Genomic DNA, 19,689 nt, shown 5'->3' with positions numbered 1-19,689 from the left:
TCAGCACAGAAGAGAGTTAGGCATGGGGACAGGCCTGCTGTCCCCGGGAAGATACACAAGGCCCAGTAGAAGCCCTGCCCCACCACCAGCTCTGGTACTTCTCCTGCCGAGGGCACAGCTGTGAAGGATTTAAGAACAGAACTCTGTAACATCTTTTAATAAAAGTTCAATGATACATAGCAACAATATCAGGTTTTAGAAAAATCTGATCTATTTATCTATTAACCATTTCAACTCTTAAAAATATATTCTAGTTAATAATTTAACTTAATTTCAAAAATCTTTTCTTTTACCAGAGGAGCCCAGTAGGTGTAGAGATAGCCTATTTTCAATGCTGGTACAAACTGGGAGCAGGAGACTACCAGAAAATATAGGTTCAAGAAAAACTTGAATTGTTCATACAAAACCTAAAAAGGAAAAGAAAAAATTAACAGTCTCTTCAAGGAAAATCTTTAATATCTCATTAAATAATTAAAATCAGCACAATACCTGACTACATTTCCATCAAACAGTAAACATATACCTTGGGTCACAGTAAATTTAATGATTTTGACATTAGCTTTCCAATAACTAAATCATATATTAAAAAAGGTAAGGTTACCCCTAAATTATATTTAAAACAAACTGACAAAAAGACCTTTAGAACATTCAACTATGTTAAAAGTGTCCTCGAAAACCTTTTGATTCCTGAGTGCAATTTTCCAGTTTTCCACGCCTCTTCTGTTCTGTGACTCTTTATATGCACAACAAAGCAAATGAGAGAGCAAAGCCTTCCCAAGTTAGTAAGTCAGCAAATACACACATACAAATGTGTAACTTGGTAACAACTTAGAAAGTATTATAATGGAAAAGTCCTGTTAACCTTACATTTATGATGTGGTAAAAAAAAATGAAATAAGAATGTGGACATCTGGGTAACTTTACAAAGATTGAGTGAACAAGCAAAACATACACAGGTATGACTGTACCCCAAAACTGCCCTAATCTCCTGGAAGTATTACATCCTTCAAGTATAAAGAAATGATGAAATAGAAAGCTATGAAAAGCACAGGCCAATTTTCAGGGAGACAGCTATCTATATATTCTTTATAGTCCCCTGGGAGTTGATTGTCAACAGTACTTTCAAATATAAAATAAATACCATAATTCAATAAAATTTTAGGAATGCAAATCCTGCAACTTTTTGTTTTTGCTTAATTCAAATAAATTATCTTTAAGGAAGATAAACAAGATCTAGTATATTAATAGATTTCTATCTGCAAATTCTCAAAATAATAGATTTAAATTGAAAATCAAATGGAACAAAAATCATGTTTATAGATGAGAATAATTCCCATATCACACTACAATTACAATGAAACTTATCACAAACTTGCAACTTGCAAATCCAAATCTCCTTGGATACCATTAGTTATGCACCTTGGAAGATATGGAAATCTCAACAGAGCAGAGCCATAGGTTAAGCACTTATTGTTGATTTAAAGAATAATGGAGTTATCTGCATCATCACACAGACGTGCGTGACTGAAAAATCGGTTACATTGATAACACGTTTATGTTCATAATCATGTTCAATTGCTGTCTCAAAATGTTTGGAATCATTTCATAAATTAATCTCAGCAGGAAAGCCCTTTTTCTCTTCAGTGGTTTCTTTAAAATCTGTTAGCATAAATTATACCTTTTAGCAATTCAGAAATTGCCATTCATGCTAAAAATGGAATAGAATTCCTACTGTGCAATTACCAAATGTTTCTAAAATACGTTTTAGATGAAAAGACTAATTTAAGAAAAAAGTCATTCATGGAGTAATAGTTGTGCAGACCCATCAACAGGTACCTTCGGGACACAGCGTCCGGGCAGGCTGTGTGGATTTACTGGTAAAAGGTAAGCTGCACTGTTGGCTTTAAACCAAAGTAATCAATACCTGATGGTTTACTGACTGAATCTGGTGACCCTTAACAATATATACAATGCTTAGCCAATCTATGAGTATTTAATAACTTAACCCTAAAGAGAAAACATTAGCTTCATTAAAGATGAAACTATGTACCTGTCTGAAAAATACTTTGCATTTTAGTTTTGTGAGTTTTAATAAATTATCACAGTACTTATCAAGCTCTTGTCAACCACTGAATGGATGGGTAGATGTGTGGTGGTGGGGCAATCAATGCCCACATGAAGTGAGCATGATAATTTAAATGAAAACATGAAAGACAAAGCAGCCCTCATGTCACTTAATCAAGTGATCTGCTTGCAAAAGAGCAAAAGAGGTAATACCTAGAACTTGTCAAAAACTTTGATATAAAAATATAATCAGTACCAGCCTCCTTTGACTTAAATAAATCTGTCATTAAAATAGGGAATGATGCACCAAAACAAAAAGTATTCAACTATTTAGTATTCTAAACATACATAACTCAGTATTATAATTTAATAAAAATAATAAAATATTTAAACTTCAGTATTTAAAATTAGGATTAACACCCAATTAAAGGTAACTAATGATATAACAATAGAACAAGGTGTGAAACTTATGATGTGAAGAAAGTAGCCATAAATGCTAATAAACATTTTGTTACTGAGTTATGTACCTGAATCATGTTACTTTAACTGTGAAGTTCCTTGGCAGGCTTTAAACACTACATTCCACTTTCCCTCTAAACAAATTTCCAGCCAAACAAAATTTATGACTTATTTTCTGATAATTTTACTTAGCTTTACTTGATTAATTCCACAATTAAATTTTTATCTAGAACTGAAATCAATAATCAAACTATAAATTTTCTCCAGTTGTATTCTATGATATAGCCATTAAAAATGCATAGGAATTATTTAACAATTTGAACACGATTGAAAAACAAAAAGATATGGCAATTAGAAACGGAAAAATTTTTAAAAAAAGAAAAACAATGAAAACAAAGGAAGCTAGTAATCTCTGATATGCAACCCATTTTCAAGAATTAATAGTCTTACCCCAGGGAGAAAGGTAAAGACATTGTATTTTTGATTTTTGATGGAATTTCTGGGATGTTTTTCTTCACACTTCTCAGGATGTCCGAGCCACACAGTGCGAGCTCTCAGCTCTCTCTTTCTCTGACAAACATTTATCAGCCAATCGCAGCAACTACATGAAACAAAAGATATTGTGTATGCTTTTTAAAATTTATTCTACATATTTATACCCAATAATGATTGCTTCCATATATACCAGGCACTGATAGCATATCTAATGCTAATCTGTAGGGGTTTTCTTAAAATAGGTCAGTCATACTAATTCACATCCAATATAATAAAAGTCTAATATGCTAACTGTCCAGTCGTCCGTTCAACCAATCAAAGTGTAATAAGCTAATGATATGCTAAGGCCGCTCAACTGCTCACTGTGACGTGCACTGATCACCAGGGGGCAGTCAGTCAACCAGTTGACTAATCACTATGACGTACACTGACCACCGGCGGGGAGACGCTCTAACCGGTAGGTTAGTTTGCTGCTGAGGTCCGTCTGATTGGGACTGAGTGAGTTGGTCTGGACATGGCCTGGAGCCCTCCCGTGGTCCCTCCCTGCTGGCCAACCTCCTACATCCCTCCCTGGCCCCAATCATGCACCAGTGTGGTCCCTCAGCCTGTCCTGCATCCTCTCACAATCTGGAACCCCTCAGGGATGTTGGAGAGCCAATTTTTGCCCAATCCTGCAGACTAGGCCAAGGGACCTCACTGGCCTCTAGTTTGATATAAGATACTGAGAGAGACTTGTGTAACTGTGTAGTGACTTCTAGAACCTCAAGGAAATTATCTTCCATGTTTAGACCCGCTCTTGGCCAAATAAAACGATTAACATTCTGAAGTGGCCCATACTTCGAGTGCTAAGGAAAGGTTCGCTGTTACTGGTGACTCTCAGTACACTACTCAGTGGTTCTATGTGACCCCCTCTCCATGTAATCACTTTTTTCCTCTCTTAAAAGATGACTTTTCTATTAGCATTAATGTAAAATGAACACTATGGTTCAATTCAGTATTTAAAATTACTGATATAGTTTAATGATAATGAAAGCTTGACTATATTTTCATGCAGGTATCTTCATCTCGGCAAAAACACTTTAATTATTAATCAGTCCTCACTCCAATTCAGGGTTCCAGGAGTATGAGCACTTCCCCTGCGTGGACACCCAACATTATTTTTAGGGAGAGTATAAAGTTTCCAGTGGATAACTTTTTAAAAATACTTCAGAAAATGACGAAAAGTAACAAATTCATCTCTATTAAGAATGAAATAATTGTGAATTTAAATGTCAGTAGTAACAGTTCAGTTTAATTCAAATTTCCAGAATGTAAAGACACAGAGTGGTTTATTTAGAAAAGTTGTTAAACTTCATCTTTTAGATGTAGTCAGGATTAGAACTGTAAACCAGCATGTAAGACAGGAATTCTTAACTTTGTGACAAGGAAGATTGAAAGCTAATGTGAAATACATGTGACAATGACAGCCTTAGAAGGTGTGGCTATAAAATGAGGTTGGCAAATTGTGAGGTAAGCATAGCCTGAAGTCACTGCAGGTCCTTTGTGGCAGGGCACACGTGGCAGAGTTCAGTCACTTCAGTCACACCCATATCAATTTTAGGATCGCAGAGACTGAAAACAGACGTGTTTATCATCACCCATGGTGGCATCCTATAGCAAGGAACATACATGTGTTTAACTGAAATCAGTACCTCCCTACTCTTCTATCTGCCCTGTTCTTGACTGTGCTCAGAAAATCTTCAGTCTGACGAAGAGGGCTTGGAGCATGGCTATCTCGGTTATCTTGCGGCCCAGCCAAGGAGTTTGCTCGGAAACTCCCCTATTTCCCACCCACCTCCTGTTTCAACTGGAGGAGATAAGGAAAAACCCAACTATGCAAGGACAGAAATTTCTTACCATTGTCGTCATCACTTTAAAAATAAATCACAATAGATGGCATCTTCACACATACAACGTAAGTTCAAATCACCAACATCAGGGTATGAATCAAGTGAATGAAGGTTGTCAAAACAGTATTCCCACCTTTACTGGTTTTGGGTGGGAGGGCTCTGGTCAAGTACATTGTGGTAAAATGCTGGTAATATTGATCTTATCTATGCTTAAATTAAACAAAATTTTAAAAAGACTTCAAGTAAAATGAAATAAGCTTCCAACTACTATCTCTCACCTTCCTCTCTAACTCTACCCACCTTCTGACACCATGCACCCTGCAGCTCACTAGAGGTCTCTCCTGAGTGATGACCCCACAACTAAGTGCACAGGAGGGCTCCTTCCCAGCTCCGCAGCAGCAACTCCACACTGCAATCTCAGACCCAGTTACATGCATGCTCCTGTGTACAAAACCCCACAGTTACATCACACACGTGGCACATCCGAGTTACCCAGGTTATGGGGGACTTTTTCTTAAACTGTGACTGAATCAGAGTCTCAGACAACTGCCCATACAATGCACAGATGCCAAACTCCCACATCTTACATAGGAAAAAACTGGAGGCCAGAGGGACATGATTCATCAAAGACAAGCACCAAGTGCTGGCAGAGTTGACCCCAGAGCTGTGTTCTCCCTGCCCCCTAACGACAGTTGGGCGGCTCCTGCTCATTCATAGGCTGTTCTCCTCAGCCTCAGACAGAACAGCAGCCAGTCAACAGATGACAAAAATAAATGAACAATTTATGAGCAGGAACAAGACTCACTGGATAAAACACACATTTAACTGCAGAGATCCTGGTCTGTTTGTGCCTCGTCTCAGAGGCACCGGCGAGGGGAGAGCTGCACACGGGGAAACCCTGGCACAGCTGCCACCCTCAGCACTCAGCAGCTCTGCTGCCACTGTCCTGCCTCCAGTGTCACAGTCAAAGTCTCCAACCTTACAAAACCAACTCTGCAACAAAAGCGTACATTCCTACTCTGTCCCAGAAAGCAACCATTAACACATGTGGCATTTTAATGGGAAATAAAATTAAGTGAAATAAAAAGTCCAGTTCCTCAGTCACCTGAGCCACATTTCAAGTGCTCAACAGCCACGTGGGGTGGGGCCATCATACTAGACATCTCAGTCTAGATTATTCCCATCGTCACAGGGAGAGCTACTGAGCAGGCAGGTACAACACGAGATACATGCTTCCCTAAGCACTGCAAAACTCGTCCAGGAATATAATGTGTTCAGATATAAATGTTTGCTCTGAAACACATAATTACCTAATTTAATTGTTTAATGTACAAAAGTCAGACAAACATAAGATGATATAGAAGACAAGCAAAATATATGTTTAAAAAAATATAAAACTTAGGAAATGCAGATTTTACAGAGTTTGTACTGGTATTAACATATTCTTCTATAGGCAGAAGGCTCTGTAAAACCACCTTCAGTAGCAAAAGAAACTGACCTACCCCCCCACCCTTCCATCCCCCCATGCCCCTCCCCCGCTAACTCCTAACGTCTCAAACTCTAAATTAAATACCAAGGGCTAAAACACATACATACAACAATTCATTAACTTTTTCTCTATAATCCTATATAGAATAAACTAAGATTCCTAGACTTCTTAAGTATAACTCAATTATTCATAACACTTTGCTACTAATAACTATTAACAAGTAAAAATGTTATTTCTAATTATTTCCTTATATAAAGACAGAATCAAGTGATGGTCAGGCAGCCACAATCAAATCCCACACTACTTCAAAAAATTAAATGAATACACAGGCTTGTGGTTTTAAAACAGGGTAATTGGGGCAAAGTAATGTGAATAAAATACATTGCCAAATACTGATAAATGTGAGGGAGAAAAAAGAGAAGTCCTTGGAAGAAAATAACCAGGAACTTTACATAATAATATTTTTATGCTGCTAAATAGTTTCTAAATTGTCAATAATTTAGAAGACACTCTCCCATTTATTTATAAATCACCTTACATAATTGAACTTAAATCCAATAGTGCACAAATTATGTTTTTTCCTTAAAACATTTTAGGAATATAGTTTCTCACAAAGTGGCACTCTAATATTAAATAAAGTGTATATATATATATATATATATCCTGTTTCTAAAATCTTAACTAGCCATAACTACTCCCAAAATTGAGAGCCTCTTTTAAAAAAAATAATTAAGCAATTACTATACCCAGCAGATCCCTTTGGCTACCAATCCAAAAGCAACACAGTACTCAGGTCTTCTTAAAAGATCCACACTTTCCCATGCCTATGCTTCTGCACCCAAATGTATGTCAGATTAATAAAGCATGTGGAGACCATTTAGAACTAGGAATAATCCCAGCATTTCATATCCCCTCCCTTCACATAAAAATGCCATTCAGGACTCCTTGATAAGAGTAGAATGGAAATCTCGTGAGAAAGCCCCCCTATCCTCCTAAACCACACGTGTCCATGTGTTTCACAATTTTGCACAGGAAGGATAGTCAGAGTCTCTGAAGACAGACAACAGAAAAAGTATTTCAATGTGGCAGAGTTGGAATTTTTGCCAAATAATGAGCCTACTCATTCCCTGAAGAATTCTAAAGTAAGTTTTACTATCTGCAGAATCTACAGAGATACACTGAAATATTTATGACTCATTAATATTAGTTGCAATCTACCTGAAATATTTACAACTCACTAATTATTGGAAATCTACCTTATTGCAATGTTCACCCACATTCCCTTCTATGATTAAACTAAGTAATTTCATGTATCTTCTCTTTGATCCATCACCTAATAATATTAGTAACCTCAAATTTCATCATGCCTGGTATTTAGGATATTAAAAAGTAGCAAATATTGAAAACTGAAAATTTGTAAGAAATAAAGAAAATAAGACCAATCTAAATGCATAATTTGTTCTGTAAGATGCAGTGTTTAATTTCGTAACAGTTTCTCGGTACAGATGCCTACTGTACATGAAGCGTGTGACATCTCTGGTCATCGTGCCATTTACATTAGCGGTCACCAACCTTTCAGACCTCTTGGACTACCAGTGGTCCGCAGACCACCGGTTGGCAACTGCTGGTTTATACTAACACCTGCTTAGATGGTGTAGTTAGCTTTTGTGCATGATCAAATCTATTAAGATTAAGATGAGTACATGAGTTTTTCTGCTGCTAAAATTTACATTTTCAAATAAGCTCTTAATATTTGCCTTAAAAAAAGAAATGTGGCACAATAAAACCCAAAATTTGGATATGTTCCATTTGATAAAAACAAATCCTATAAAAGAACAAAAATAATCATTTTAAGTGTATTCAGCACTGTGAAGACTGAAAACATTAAAAGTCTGTAATTCTTGGCAACTATTAGGCAGTATGGGAAGTACCACTGCACCCTACCCAACACTGCCCCACTCACCCCCACCTCTTGACAGCCAGCTCTGTGAGTGCTCAGGCTCTCTACTGATGGTCAAACAGTAATAAAATTATGCGGGGTTCAATACAAATGCATGGTTAGTGATTTTCTTTTGTTAATTATTGATGATCTCTACCAAAGCATGACCAATTTCCCCATTTTGTTAGTCCTCATCTGGGCCCATCACCTCCTCACTCAAATGAGCCCATGTTCCAATTAAGGGTAAGGGTTGGGGATTGTGTGAGGGGAGTATGTGAGTACAAAAAGCAGCATTGGCCCTAGTTGGTTTGGCTTAGTGGATAGCACGTCAGCCTGCAGACGGAAGGGTCCCGGGTTCGATTCTGGTCAAGGGTACATGCCTGGGTTGCAGGCTCGATCCCCAGTGGGGGACGTGCAGGAGGCAACCAATCAATGATTCTCTCTCATCATTGATGTTTCTACCTCTCTCTCCCTCTCCCTTCCTCTCTGAAATCAATAAAAATATATATTTTTTAAAAAGCAGCATTGACCTTAGTTTGAATTTATTTCAAGATAAAATTTCAAAAGCAAAGACAACACTAAAAATTTGGTTCTTTGAAAAGAATAAAACTCACAATATCTTATCAAGATTAATGGAAAAAAGGGAGAAAAACAAATTACCAATATCAGGAATAAAAAAGGTGATATCCCTGCAGAGTCTCATGAATTAACTAGATCAGAGGAATTTAAATATAAATTTGAAAATTGATAAACCCCTTGAAAAGCACCAAACATCACAACTGACACAGAACTAAACAAAAAAATCTGCACAGTTCTACATCTGTTAGAGAGATTAACCCTAGCAATGAATATGTACCTACAAAGAACACTCCTGGAATACTGGCTATTTAACTTAGAAAATGTTTTGGGCTCTTTTTTAAGCCATAGAAACTTATTATTAAATTAGTATCACAAATCAGCAATTTCTAAAACACTGTTTAGCCATGAAATTCCTTCTTCATCTGAAAAGCATACAGCATATAGGAAAGATGAAGGTAGGGCTACTTTAACTGGAAGCTGGTGAGGAGCCTAAACCCTGCTCAGCCACACCTCCTGGTTCCACGCTGCCGATCCCTGAGGGATGCCTCAGTCCGTGGGATTCCACAGAGTACAGTTTGAATACCACTTCACGAGTGACCCAGAAATCAAATTAGGTATAAAAACATCTGTTTGCACACATCTAACAGGATGAGGAGGAGGATGAACAAGATGTTTCTACAATTATTTACATTTCATTTATGGGATGTAAGTAAATGATTATAATGAAGGCACTGACTGCAACCTTGAACAGCAGAAAGAGAGTAAAAGCTGTAACTTATCTGACACACTCCACTCAAGTCATGACAACATGGTCTCTGAGATCCTGCCTGCCTGTCCCAGGGGTGTGCAGTACAGGCAAAGTGTCCTAGACATACAAGGTACTTTCACATACCAAACTGTACAGTCAAAGGTGAACAGATTTCGTACATGTCACACACAACATCGGTTTCCCTCAACCACCAGTGGACTTGTTTAAAATATAAAAAGTTCTTATCTTAATTTCTTTCAGGTTTAAATGAACAGAAAACTCTTATTCCAAGTCAAAGCATTTAAATCAAGTAATATGCATAGCTACCATGTAATTAAATTGCATTTTATAGATCCATGTCTATCTTTTGGAATGGGAGTACAATTAGAGTTGGAAGAGAAAGGAACACAGTTTATAAATGTCAATATAGGAACAGAACTAATTTTCTACATATTAATTACAAAATCACAAATTTTCTTCTCTTTTAAACATTAAAACATCTGTAAAGCACATCATTTTCTAACCACTATGCTGTACACTTAAAACTAATACATAATATTGACTGTAAACTGTAATTGAAAACAATTTTTTAATTGCTAAAAAAAATAATAATCTCACACAAAAAAGTGAACTTGGCTTTCCATGCCTTTCAGATCAGTGATGCTTGGTTCTGACTGATGTACTAATACTCTCCATGACACCATTTAGAGAGCAACTTCTTTAGTTTGATAAAAAAAAAAAAAAAAAGTATGGCCAGTATGGTTCATTGGTTGAGTGTTGACCCATGAACCAGGAGGTTGTGGTTCAATTCCTAATCAGGGCACACGCCCTAGCAGTGGGCTCAATCCCCAGTGTGGGGCATGCAGTAGGCAGCCGATCAATGATTCTTTCTCATCATTGATAATTCTATCTCTCTCACTCTCCCTTTCTCTCTCTGAAATCAATAAAAACATATCTCTATATACAAAAGCCCAGTGACCAAACAGCAGAACAACTGGTTGACCAGTTGCTATGATGCTCACAGATCACCAGGGGGCAGACGCTCAATGCAGGAGCTGCCCCCTGGTGGTCAGTGCACTCCCACAGTGGGAGTGTCGCTCGGCTGACCAGGATGAGCAGTGCTCCCATAGCGGGCGATCCCCGCAGGCCATTTCCCCCCTCAACGCCCCCCCGCCCCCACCAGTGCACAAATCCATGCCCCGGGCCTCTAGTTTAAAAATAAATATGTATGGTAAAAGCTAAGCTTATGTGTAATGTAATAAAGGAGCTTAGTGCAGGGAAAATTAGGTGCCAGGGGCCACACACCTGGTGCAGAGGAACTTCCACCCTCCACAGACGAACCACCCCAGCCCTCGTCTTCTCCGCATGGACCTGGCACGTGGCAAAGTGTGGTAATCACTCTCGTCATTCTCAAAGCCTTCTTCAGACATCATTAGTGGCATTTCATCCAAATGGGCAGACTCATCTTCCAGCTGGTACCTGGTTAAAGATAAGAACAGACCAGAGAAGAATTTGTGAGGATGCATCAAAAATCTTTCTTTTTTTAGTAATGTAAATAAACTTTAACCATCAATTCTGACTATCCCATAAAAACTTTAAATGTATATAAGATTCATCTAAAAACATGATCATCACCAAGCTGTGCTGTTTAAAAGTATACCCAAAAAAAGCATGGGAAAACTTTATTATCGATTAGACTTGGTTAAATAATTTGATGCCATATTATCACTAAAAACAATAAGGTAGAAGACCTTTTGCTGAAAACAAGTTTGTTAGGAAACATTGCAGTCACTTATTTGCACTCTTCCTTTGAATACCTTAATGCACCAATCAAAATGAGCCTCATTCTGGTCTCTCCACACGATTCTCCACAAACAACTCCAGTTACTACCAATCCCATTACAGAATGGCCTGACCACAGTAGTCATTTTAGATAATTTAGGCAAAAAGTTATATGATCTGTGTACAGGCCTAAAACAGAATTAATGTTTCCTCTTAAAAATTCCTTTTTTCTTATTCTCTGTATAACATGACTGACTTCTTTAAAAACACTCAATGAGGAACTGAATATTTAAACAAAATGTAATTAAAGTTCAAAACACCACTTAAATATATTACGATATATGTATAAAATGAGATTTTTAGTCTTTTTCATTAAGTTCTTCCGATTACTGTGTTGCATTAGGGAAAGTCACAATCTTATTCACTTCAATGCAGAAAAGCAGCTCAGTGTGTCTGAAAGATGCTGAGTATGAACAACATCACGGTTAGTAGCCTGGACTTCAGAAACAGAGCCTTTCAACTGGCGAGCACTTTATCCCATTTCCAAAGCAATTTTCCTACTGTATTGAAGATTTTCCTTCAGTATTTAAAAACAATAAGATGATGAATAATGGATTTTTTCATAGACGGGCTAAGCAGAGAATCTTAAGTGTCTTTGTTGCCTGGTGTCATACACACTTAATTGGTTTGTCACTCAAGAAAAATCAACCTTCCCAGCAATTAAGTATAATTCTGGAAACATTTTTAAGACAAGTAAAAACAATGTGAACAAAGACGACAGAATGAATGATACCAAACCCAAGAATACTGTCATATAAGAAATGAAGACAGCCATCCTAACTGCTGCCAAAGGTTTTAAAAAATTTAGGAATTGTTAACAAAATACTCAAGTACTGGAAGGCACATAATTCACATGTATCTAAGTATAAGTAGGTCAATACAATAACTAGCTTAAAGTCACATTTTTATCTTAAATATCTAACAACTTTGTTTCCATTTTGAGGAGAAACATTTCTGAGAAGTAAACTGATATATAAGGGAGGATACATTTAAAATATGTCTAATGCTTAAATTTTCTTTAAGAAAAATAAACAATTCCCCTTTTGCCTGCATGTTAGTAAAGTAAAAAACAAAAGTGCTACAAAGAAATGAGTTTGTTTTCTTCATCAAATACAGCTTCTAAGTTCAATTATGTCATTGATGAATCATGAATAAGTAGCAAAACCATATGAACTACCAGAGAAACTGGAACTCTTCCTCCCATAGCAGCAGAGGAGCTAAACAGCAGAACAGTAGGGAAAGAAAGGAAGGAACTGCCTGAAAAGCAGGGCTTGACCTTAGTAGAGAAAGCAACAGGAACAAGGGTCAGTCAGCCCCTCAAGCTGAGAGGTCGCCATGTGAACTGTGTACACAGTAACCTTGGAGCTATTGCCTCCTCTTCGAAAATATTCTGTAAGAAACTTAAATACCAATGTCATTGAGGCAAACTTCTAGCCTAGAGTTAATGGTACAATACCTAATGTTATATCAATGCCAATCCAGAAATTTTAAGACACTTGGGCAAGTTAGCACAAGATAGTTGCTTAAAACTGTGATGTTCCCAATTACTAACTCTATCCACGTGATCACACTGTCAGTGGTAGGAAAAAAGTGAGATATTTCTATTCTGGCAGGCCTAAACAATGTCATAAACTTGTGTGAACTAAAGACCCACCTTAAAGGAAATTTTATAAATCTTAGAATATGTCTCTGATTTTGAGGAATCCTGGGCCTGGGCACTTTGATGAACACTGTCTTAAAAAATCATTCAGTGCTTTAGAAAAGCTTTTCAACTGTAAACCATCAGAGCAGAAGAAAAGTTTCACCTTTACAACTAGTAAGATATTATTAGATCCTCATCACAGTCATAAAAATTGTCAAGAAAATTGTGTATAGACCCTCAGAATGAGAAAACTAGCATTTAAAAATGTGTTGCCTCTACCAAGAAATATTTTACAGATAACCAGACAATAGACATCTGTTCTCAGCATGAATCTCTTTTAAATACTGAAGTTTAACTATTATAACACTGCAAATACCTCTAGGCAGGACCAAGAGCCAAAGAGAAGCAAGGGAAGGTGCAACAGACACTGACAAAATCATGTCCACTGTCACTCTTTCTTCAGTCACACATGCAAGATAATTTGAATGACACAGGTACCATAAAAAAAACAGGAATAAAAAAAATCAAATTAACAAATGCCTTACATTTAACTCATGCCATCATAATGCATAAAAGAAACTAATGCCTCACATACCTAATAAAAAATGTGTCGGGGGATAGGGGAAGCCGGGGGAAGGTCAATGGGTGGGGGGAGGGGGGGAGGAGGGAAGGGGACATATGTACTACTATCTGTAATACTTTAAACAATAAAATAAATTTTTAAAAAAAGAGTCTATGAATTTAAAAAAGTATTTCCTACTATAAGGCATTTCCATTTGTAAATATCATTTGCCTACATTCAATCACAATGACTACACGTTTCATATTCCTTGAGAATATAATTATACATATTTAAAAAATGATCTCCTTTTTAATATGTTTTTATTGATTTTTAGAGAGAGAGGAAGGGAGAGGGATAAAAAATATAAACCAACCATACGCCAACTACAAGAAACTCACTTTTAAGATAAGTAGGTTATGAGTAAAAAGGTAGAAAATTATATGCCAGGCAAGCATTAATCAAAAGAAAGCAGAAATGGTTATAATAATGTCAGAAAATATAAACTTCAGAGCAAAATAATTACTAGAGGCAGACAGGGAAATTATGTGATGACAAAACTGTCAGTCCATCAAGAACACAAAGCAATCCCAAATATGTATGTATCAAATGATAGACCTGCAAAACAAGTGAAGCAAAAACTGATAAACTAAAAGGAGAAATAGACAAATCCACAATTACAATTAGAGACTTCAACATCCCACTCTAAACAACTGTTACAGCAACCAGACAGAAAACCACCAAGACAGTAGAACTCAACGCCATTAACTAACAGGACTTAATCAACATTTCAGAATATTTCACCAAACAACAACACAATACACTTTCTTTCCAAGGGCTTTTGAATTCTAACTAATATATACCATATCCTGCGTCACAAAACAAACTGCACCATATTTATAATAAATGAAATCACACGAAATATGTTTTTAACTACAAAGGAATCCCATGAGAAAAGATATAAATAGGACCCACATTCTCCTAACATTATTGACAAAATATCCAGGATACAATTGAAAACCATCAGTCATACCAAGAACGAAAACACTCACAATGTGAATCAGAAAAGACAATCAACTGACACCAAAAAAATAAGGTTAACTCAGACACTGAAATTGTTACAAGCATTTTAAGCTGAAAACATAAAAGTGCTTTAACAATCAATTACAGATTCTTTTGAAACAAACAGAAATTATAAAACTGAAAAATAGAATACTAAAAAAGTAAACATCACTGGGTGGAATCAACAGTAGAGTGAAGATGACAGGGAATGAATTAAGGAACTTGAGAACAAATAAACAGAATTTATACAATCTGAACAATACAGAGAAAAGAGGCTGGGGGAAAAAAGTCTAAGGGAATTATGAAACACTAACAAAAGATCCAACGTTTGTTGCACTGGAATTCTGAAAGGAGAGGATTAACAGTGGAAATGAAGGAATACTTGAAGAAATAATGGCTAAAAACTCCCTAAATTTGGTGAAACAAAAACCAACAGGTTCAAGAAGCTTAAGGAATACCAAACAACATCAACCTAAAGAAATCCACACCAAGATACATCATAATTAAACTTCTGAAAACTAAAGACAAAGAAAAAACTTGAAAGCAGCAAAGAGAGAGAGGACACATTACCTATAGGAGAACACCAATTCGAATGACAGCAGACTTCTAATCAAACCATGAAGGATGGGAGAAAGTGAAGCAAGTTTTTCAAGAGCTAAGAATTGTCAGCCAGGAATTCTATATCCAATAAAACTATCCTGCTGGAATGAAATAAAAGAAATTTCAAGATTGGCTATAGGAAGTTCTCCCAATGGAAAGGAAATAAAAAGAGAATCCTGGAACATCAGGAAGGAAGGATAACAGAAAGACCAAGTATGGACACTGGGGTGGTGGGGGCTTGCCCGGGGTGGGAATGGCGGGGGGGGGGGGGGGGGGGGGGGTCAATTGGGGAAAAAGGAGACATATGTAAAACTTTAGACAATAAAAAAAAAGTATGGGTACATACAACGGACTTATTATAAGTCACATTTGATGATTTAAACAAAAAGTGTTACATCATCTGATACTCAGGACATAATTTTAAAATAGATTTTTATTGATTTCAGAGAGGAGGAGAGAGGGAAAGAGAGATATGATGAGAATCATTGATCGACTGCCTCCTGCACACCCGCTACTGGGGATTGAGCCCACAACCTGGGCATGTGCCCCGGCCGGGAATTGAACAGTGACCTCCTGGTTCATAGGTGAACATTCAACCACTGAGCCAGGCCCACCTGGCACTCAGGACATAATTTTAAGGTGTGTGTGTGGGGAGGGGGGCGGTTGGGGGGGGGGGGGGAGAAGGTGGGTAAAGGGACCAGAATGAAAGTCAGGTTTCCACACTTCACTCCATTCAGGAAAATACTGATACTAATCCACCACAGTGATAAGTGACAAGTATACTGCAATGCTCAGAGCAAACACTACAAAAATTATTCAAAGACCTACACTCAAAAACACTGTCCAGATAACAAAAGAAGTTCAAGTAACCCAAAGGAAGGCAAGAAGAGAAACAGAGGAATGAGAATCAGAAAAACAAATTCAAAAAGCATAGAACAGAAAACATTAAAAAATGGCACATTTACACTCTAACGTACAGATAATAACCTTAGATGTAAATGATCTAAATACACCAATCTAAAGACAGAGACTGATGGATGCAATAATGGAAAAAGACAATTCAACCAGAAATTCACTTCAAATTCAACCATGTAGGCAGGCTGAAAGCTAACACCATGAAAACATCAATCCATCAGAAGCAGGAGTGGCTAAATGAGTATCTAGAAAATTACCAGAGTCAAGGGGGCACTTTGCACAATAAAAGAAACCCACCTACAAGACAAAAGGGTCCAAAATGTGTACACACCAAATGAGAGCCTCAAAAATATGAAGCAAAGACTGACAGACCCAAACTGTTGTGGAAACTTATAGCGTATTTCTAGACAATGATCTCCAAAAGCCGACCTCTTGGATGGTCACTAACGCACTCACTTGTACAGATGACAACAGAGGAGGGAGAAAAGGTACTTTTGGTCCAACACTGAACAGGGCACCTTTCTAGGTTCTTCCATAATCCTCTACAATCCCATTTACCTCTGAGGAAATCAGGGCTAATTTTAAATAAGGTGCCTGAGATCAGTTAGTAAGTAAACGAACAGAGGTTTGATGAAGCTCTATAACACTGTAATACCTACGCCTAAACAAAAACATATTCTAAAATCGGACCCTAAGCAAATGGTTATTGAAATCTATAGTTTTCCCACCTGTGTCTTTAAGGCCAATCGCTTCTATAATTCCTAGGGAATACAATTTTAGTAACTACAAAAGGCAGTATTTCCCCTTTCGGTAAGTTTCTGTTTCGAATTACTGTATCATCTGTTACATGTAGTACTCTTCTCTTTGGGTGAGGAATACATAGGAGTTAAAACCAACTAGGGTATGAGACTTTCATTTTAAATCAAAGGTCTGTACGTTTTAATTCTAAGCTAACTGTGGCCCCATTAAACAGCTTAACCTTCCTGGGTCAGTTTCTCATTCCTAAAAGCAAACACCGCTGTCGACAGGAAGCACTTTGCAAACATGTTTAAACAGTGTACTTGGTAGAGTACATGTCTTCACTCGCTCTCCCCATTTGTGAAAACAGGTGACTCTCCATCAGAAAAAGGGGTATCGGTCGTCGCCGCAACTTGTGAGTTTCGGACACTAACAGTCTGCGGGACCAGCTTTCGGGCCTCTCGTGCGCGTCGCACAGAGCAGCACCAGCTCCCCTGGAGCGGACGCGGTCCCCTCTCCCTTTGGACCTGGCGCCCAGGGCGCCGCCGGGGGTCAGAGCTGGGGGCGGGCCCCGCCTGGCCCGGAGGCCCCTGACCGCTTCCGGAGAGGGTGGCGCCCTCCCGGTGAGGGCGCACCACGACCTAGGGCTCTAGGCACACAGCGAGGCCAGCGGCGGGCCTCAGGGCAGATCCACCCGAGCAGGGCGGGCGGGTGGGCGGGAGAGAGGAGCTCCTGGGCGGAAGGAGGAACGGGCCGTCGTTACCTGCTGGGCCGCTCGGCCCCCGGCCCGGGCCCCACGGCGCTGTAGTAGGCCGCGCGTTTGCGGTTGGCCACGGCCGCCGCGGCCGCGCTGCGCACCGGGTACAGAGGGATCTGGTCCGCCATGTTCCGGCCACCACCTCCCCGCCCCTTCCCGCTCCCCCTCAGTTCGCCGCCTTTCCCGGCCTAAGCATTCAGTTCCAATCCAGCAGAGGCGCGGCCCTAAGGCCCTTCCCGCCGCCGGCAAGTCCGGGCCTGATGGCGTCACCGCGCGTCGGGGATTGATGACGACACCGCGCGGCTAGAGCGCTAATGGTAGGCGGTGGCGTCTCGAGGCTCCGCCCCCTGCTTCTCAGGCAAATTGCGTCACCACGTTGCGAGGGTGTCAGTGGAGGCGATGTAGGCGGGCTGCGCATGTGCCACGGTTTGGCTGGCCTGGATCGCGGGTCTGAGTCCCGTCTGATCCCCCTGGGCCGCGGGCTCCTGCTCCCAAGACCTTGTCTAAAAGCCGTAGGAAGGCACCACGCGGGACTCGCGCTCAGTGGGGCTACCCGTCTGCTGGAGGTACAGGCCGAACGCAGGCGGCTCCACGTGGCGCCTAGCTTCGCGCGCTTTTGTACCGGCATCCACGCTGGCTTCCACAGGCAGAATTCGTGTAGGTGAGAAAGCCGAGTGTGAAGGAGCCGACAGCAACCTGCAGAGCTCCAGGGTGCTGACCCCTCCCGCTTGCTGGGCGAAGACAGCCGCCCTTCTGCGCCCCTAGCTGTTCTGGGCCCCCGGCAACTGCCCGAGAAAGTCTTGACCTCGCCCCGATTGTGCGCCGTGACCCGTGTAGTCCTGCAAAGCTGCTGCACACATGCATTTATTTCATTTTTTACAGTGGTGTCGGATAGCTCACACTTTCCTCCCAGGGACCAAGTCCTTCCTTCTGGGCACCTGGATCCTCAGACCGTGAAGCAATCTCCAAGGCTAATTCCTATGTAGTCCTTGCTTCACCATACTTTCAATTTCTGGTAGTTTTAATTCCTACTTCCTCAGTCTTCTACATGTAAATATGTTCAGGTTTCTCCTATACTTAAAAAAATTCTCTAGATTTTATTTAAGATTGCATTTTTCCCCTAGGTTGCCTCCAAAGAGGGGTCTAGTCTTCAGAGAGTTCCGAATTTTGCTATCATGATGTTAATTTAGAAAATTGTTATTGATTTATAGCTCTGGAATTTGGTCAACTCAGCATTTTTTTTTTTTTTTAATTTGAGGATTTTTCCTGGCCAGATATGTGGTCAGATTTCTAAACTGTATATTCGGAGAATAGGTTTTGTATTCCGAGATCCAAAATGCCACAGGTCCAATAGTGTTCATGAGTCTTCCTGCCATTGCACCCCCAGCTGCGGGTCATTTTCCTATTGTCCCATGGGGACTTGGAAAGAAGTGTGGCCTGTTTTGAGACACTGCTTGCCATGCAGTCATGTCTCCTGAGGACACTCACTCTAAAAGCCCCCAGCAACCCCCACTGTGTTCTAGGAAGCAGCTGGCCACACAACAGCTGCTACCTCTAACACAGTGGTTCTCAACCTTCTGGCCCTTTAAATACAGTTCCTCATGTTGTGACCCAACCATAAAATTATTTTCGTTGCTACTTCATAACTGTAATGTTGCTACTGTTATGAATCGTAAGGTAAATATCTGATACGCAGGATGGTCTTAGGCGACCCTTGTGAAAGGGTCGTTCGACCGCCAAAGGGGTCGCGGCTCAGGTTGAGAACCGCTGCAAACACGATTGTTTGGAATGCTTGCTTGCCCCTTCAATCAACCAAGGACTGTCAGTAGTACCTGCAGCCCTCAGCAGCTGTCATCTACAGGGTTTTGGTGGTCGGTTGGTTTGGTTCGTTGGTTTACCCTACCCCAAGTAT

At 39.5% G+C, this 19,689-nt stretch overlaps 1 protein-coding gene across 4 annotated transcripts in view; it reads right to left on the bottom strand.

Annotated features, from left to right (window-relative positions):
* The window catches only part of ATP9B (ATPase phospholipid transporting 9B (putative)), a 148,924-nt gene extending 130,896 nt beyond the window's left edge, over positions 1-18,028 (bottom strand). For all 4 annotated transcript variants that reach the window (XM_070420485.1, XM_070420486.1, XM_070420487.1 and 1 more), the window contains exons 1-4: positions 17,784-18,028; positions 10,968-11,141; positions 2,974-3,124; positions 294-407 (exon numbers count right to left, since the gene is read on the bottom strand). In XM_070420485.1, coding sequence (XP_070276586.1) covers positions 294-407; positions 2,974-3,124; positions 10,968-11,141; positions 17,784-17,905 — 561 coding nt within the window. In that variant the 5' untranslated portion in view covers positions 17,906-18,028. The remainder of the gene's footprint in view (positions 1-293; positions 408-2,973; positions 3,125-10,967; positions 11,142-17,783) is intronic.
* Between the last annotated feature and the right edge of the window lie 1,661 nt (positions 18,029-19,689).

The sequence above is a fragment of the Myotis yumanensis genome, unplaced genomic scaffold (assembly GCF_028538775.1).
Source record: "Myotis yumanensis isolate MYYU_CA2020_CCGP unplaced genomic scaffold, mMyoYum1.0.hap1 SCAF_7, whole genome shotgun sequence".
Lineage (NCBI taxonomy): Eukaryota > Metazoa > Chordata > Mammalia > Chiroptera > Vespertilionidae > Myotis > Myotis yumanensis.
The sequence above is the reverse complement of the archived record's forward strand: the minus strand, read 5'-3'. Positions and strand labels throughout refer to the sequence as shown.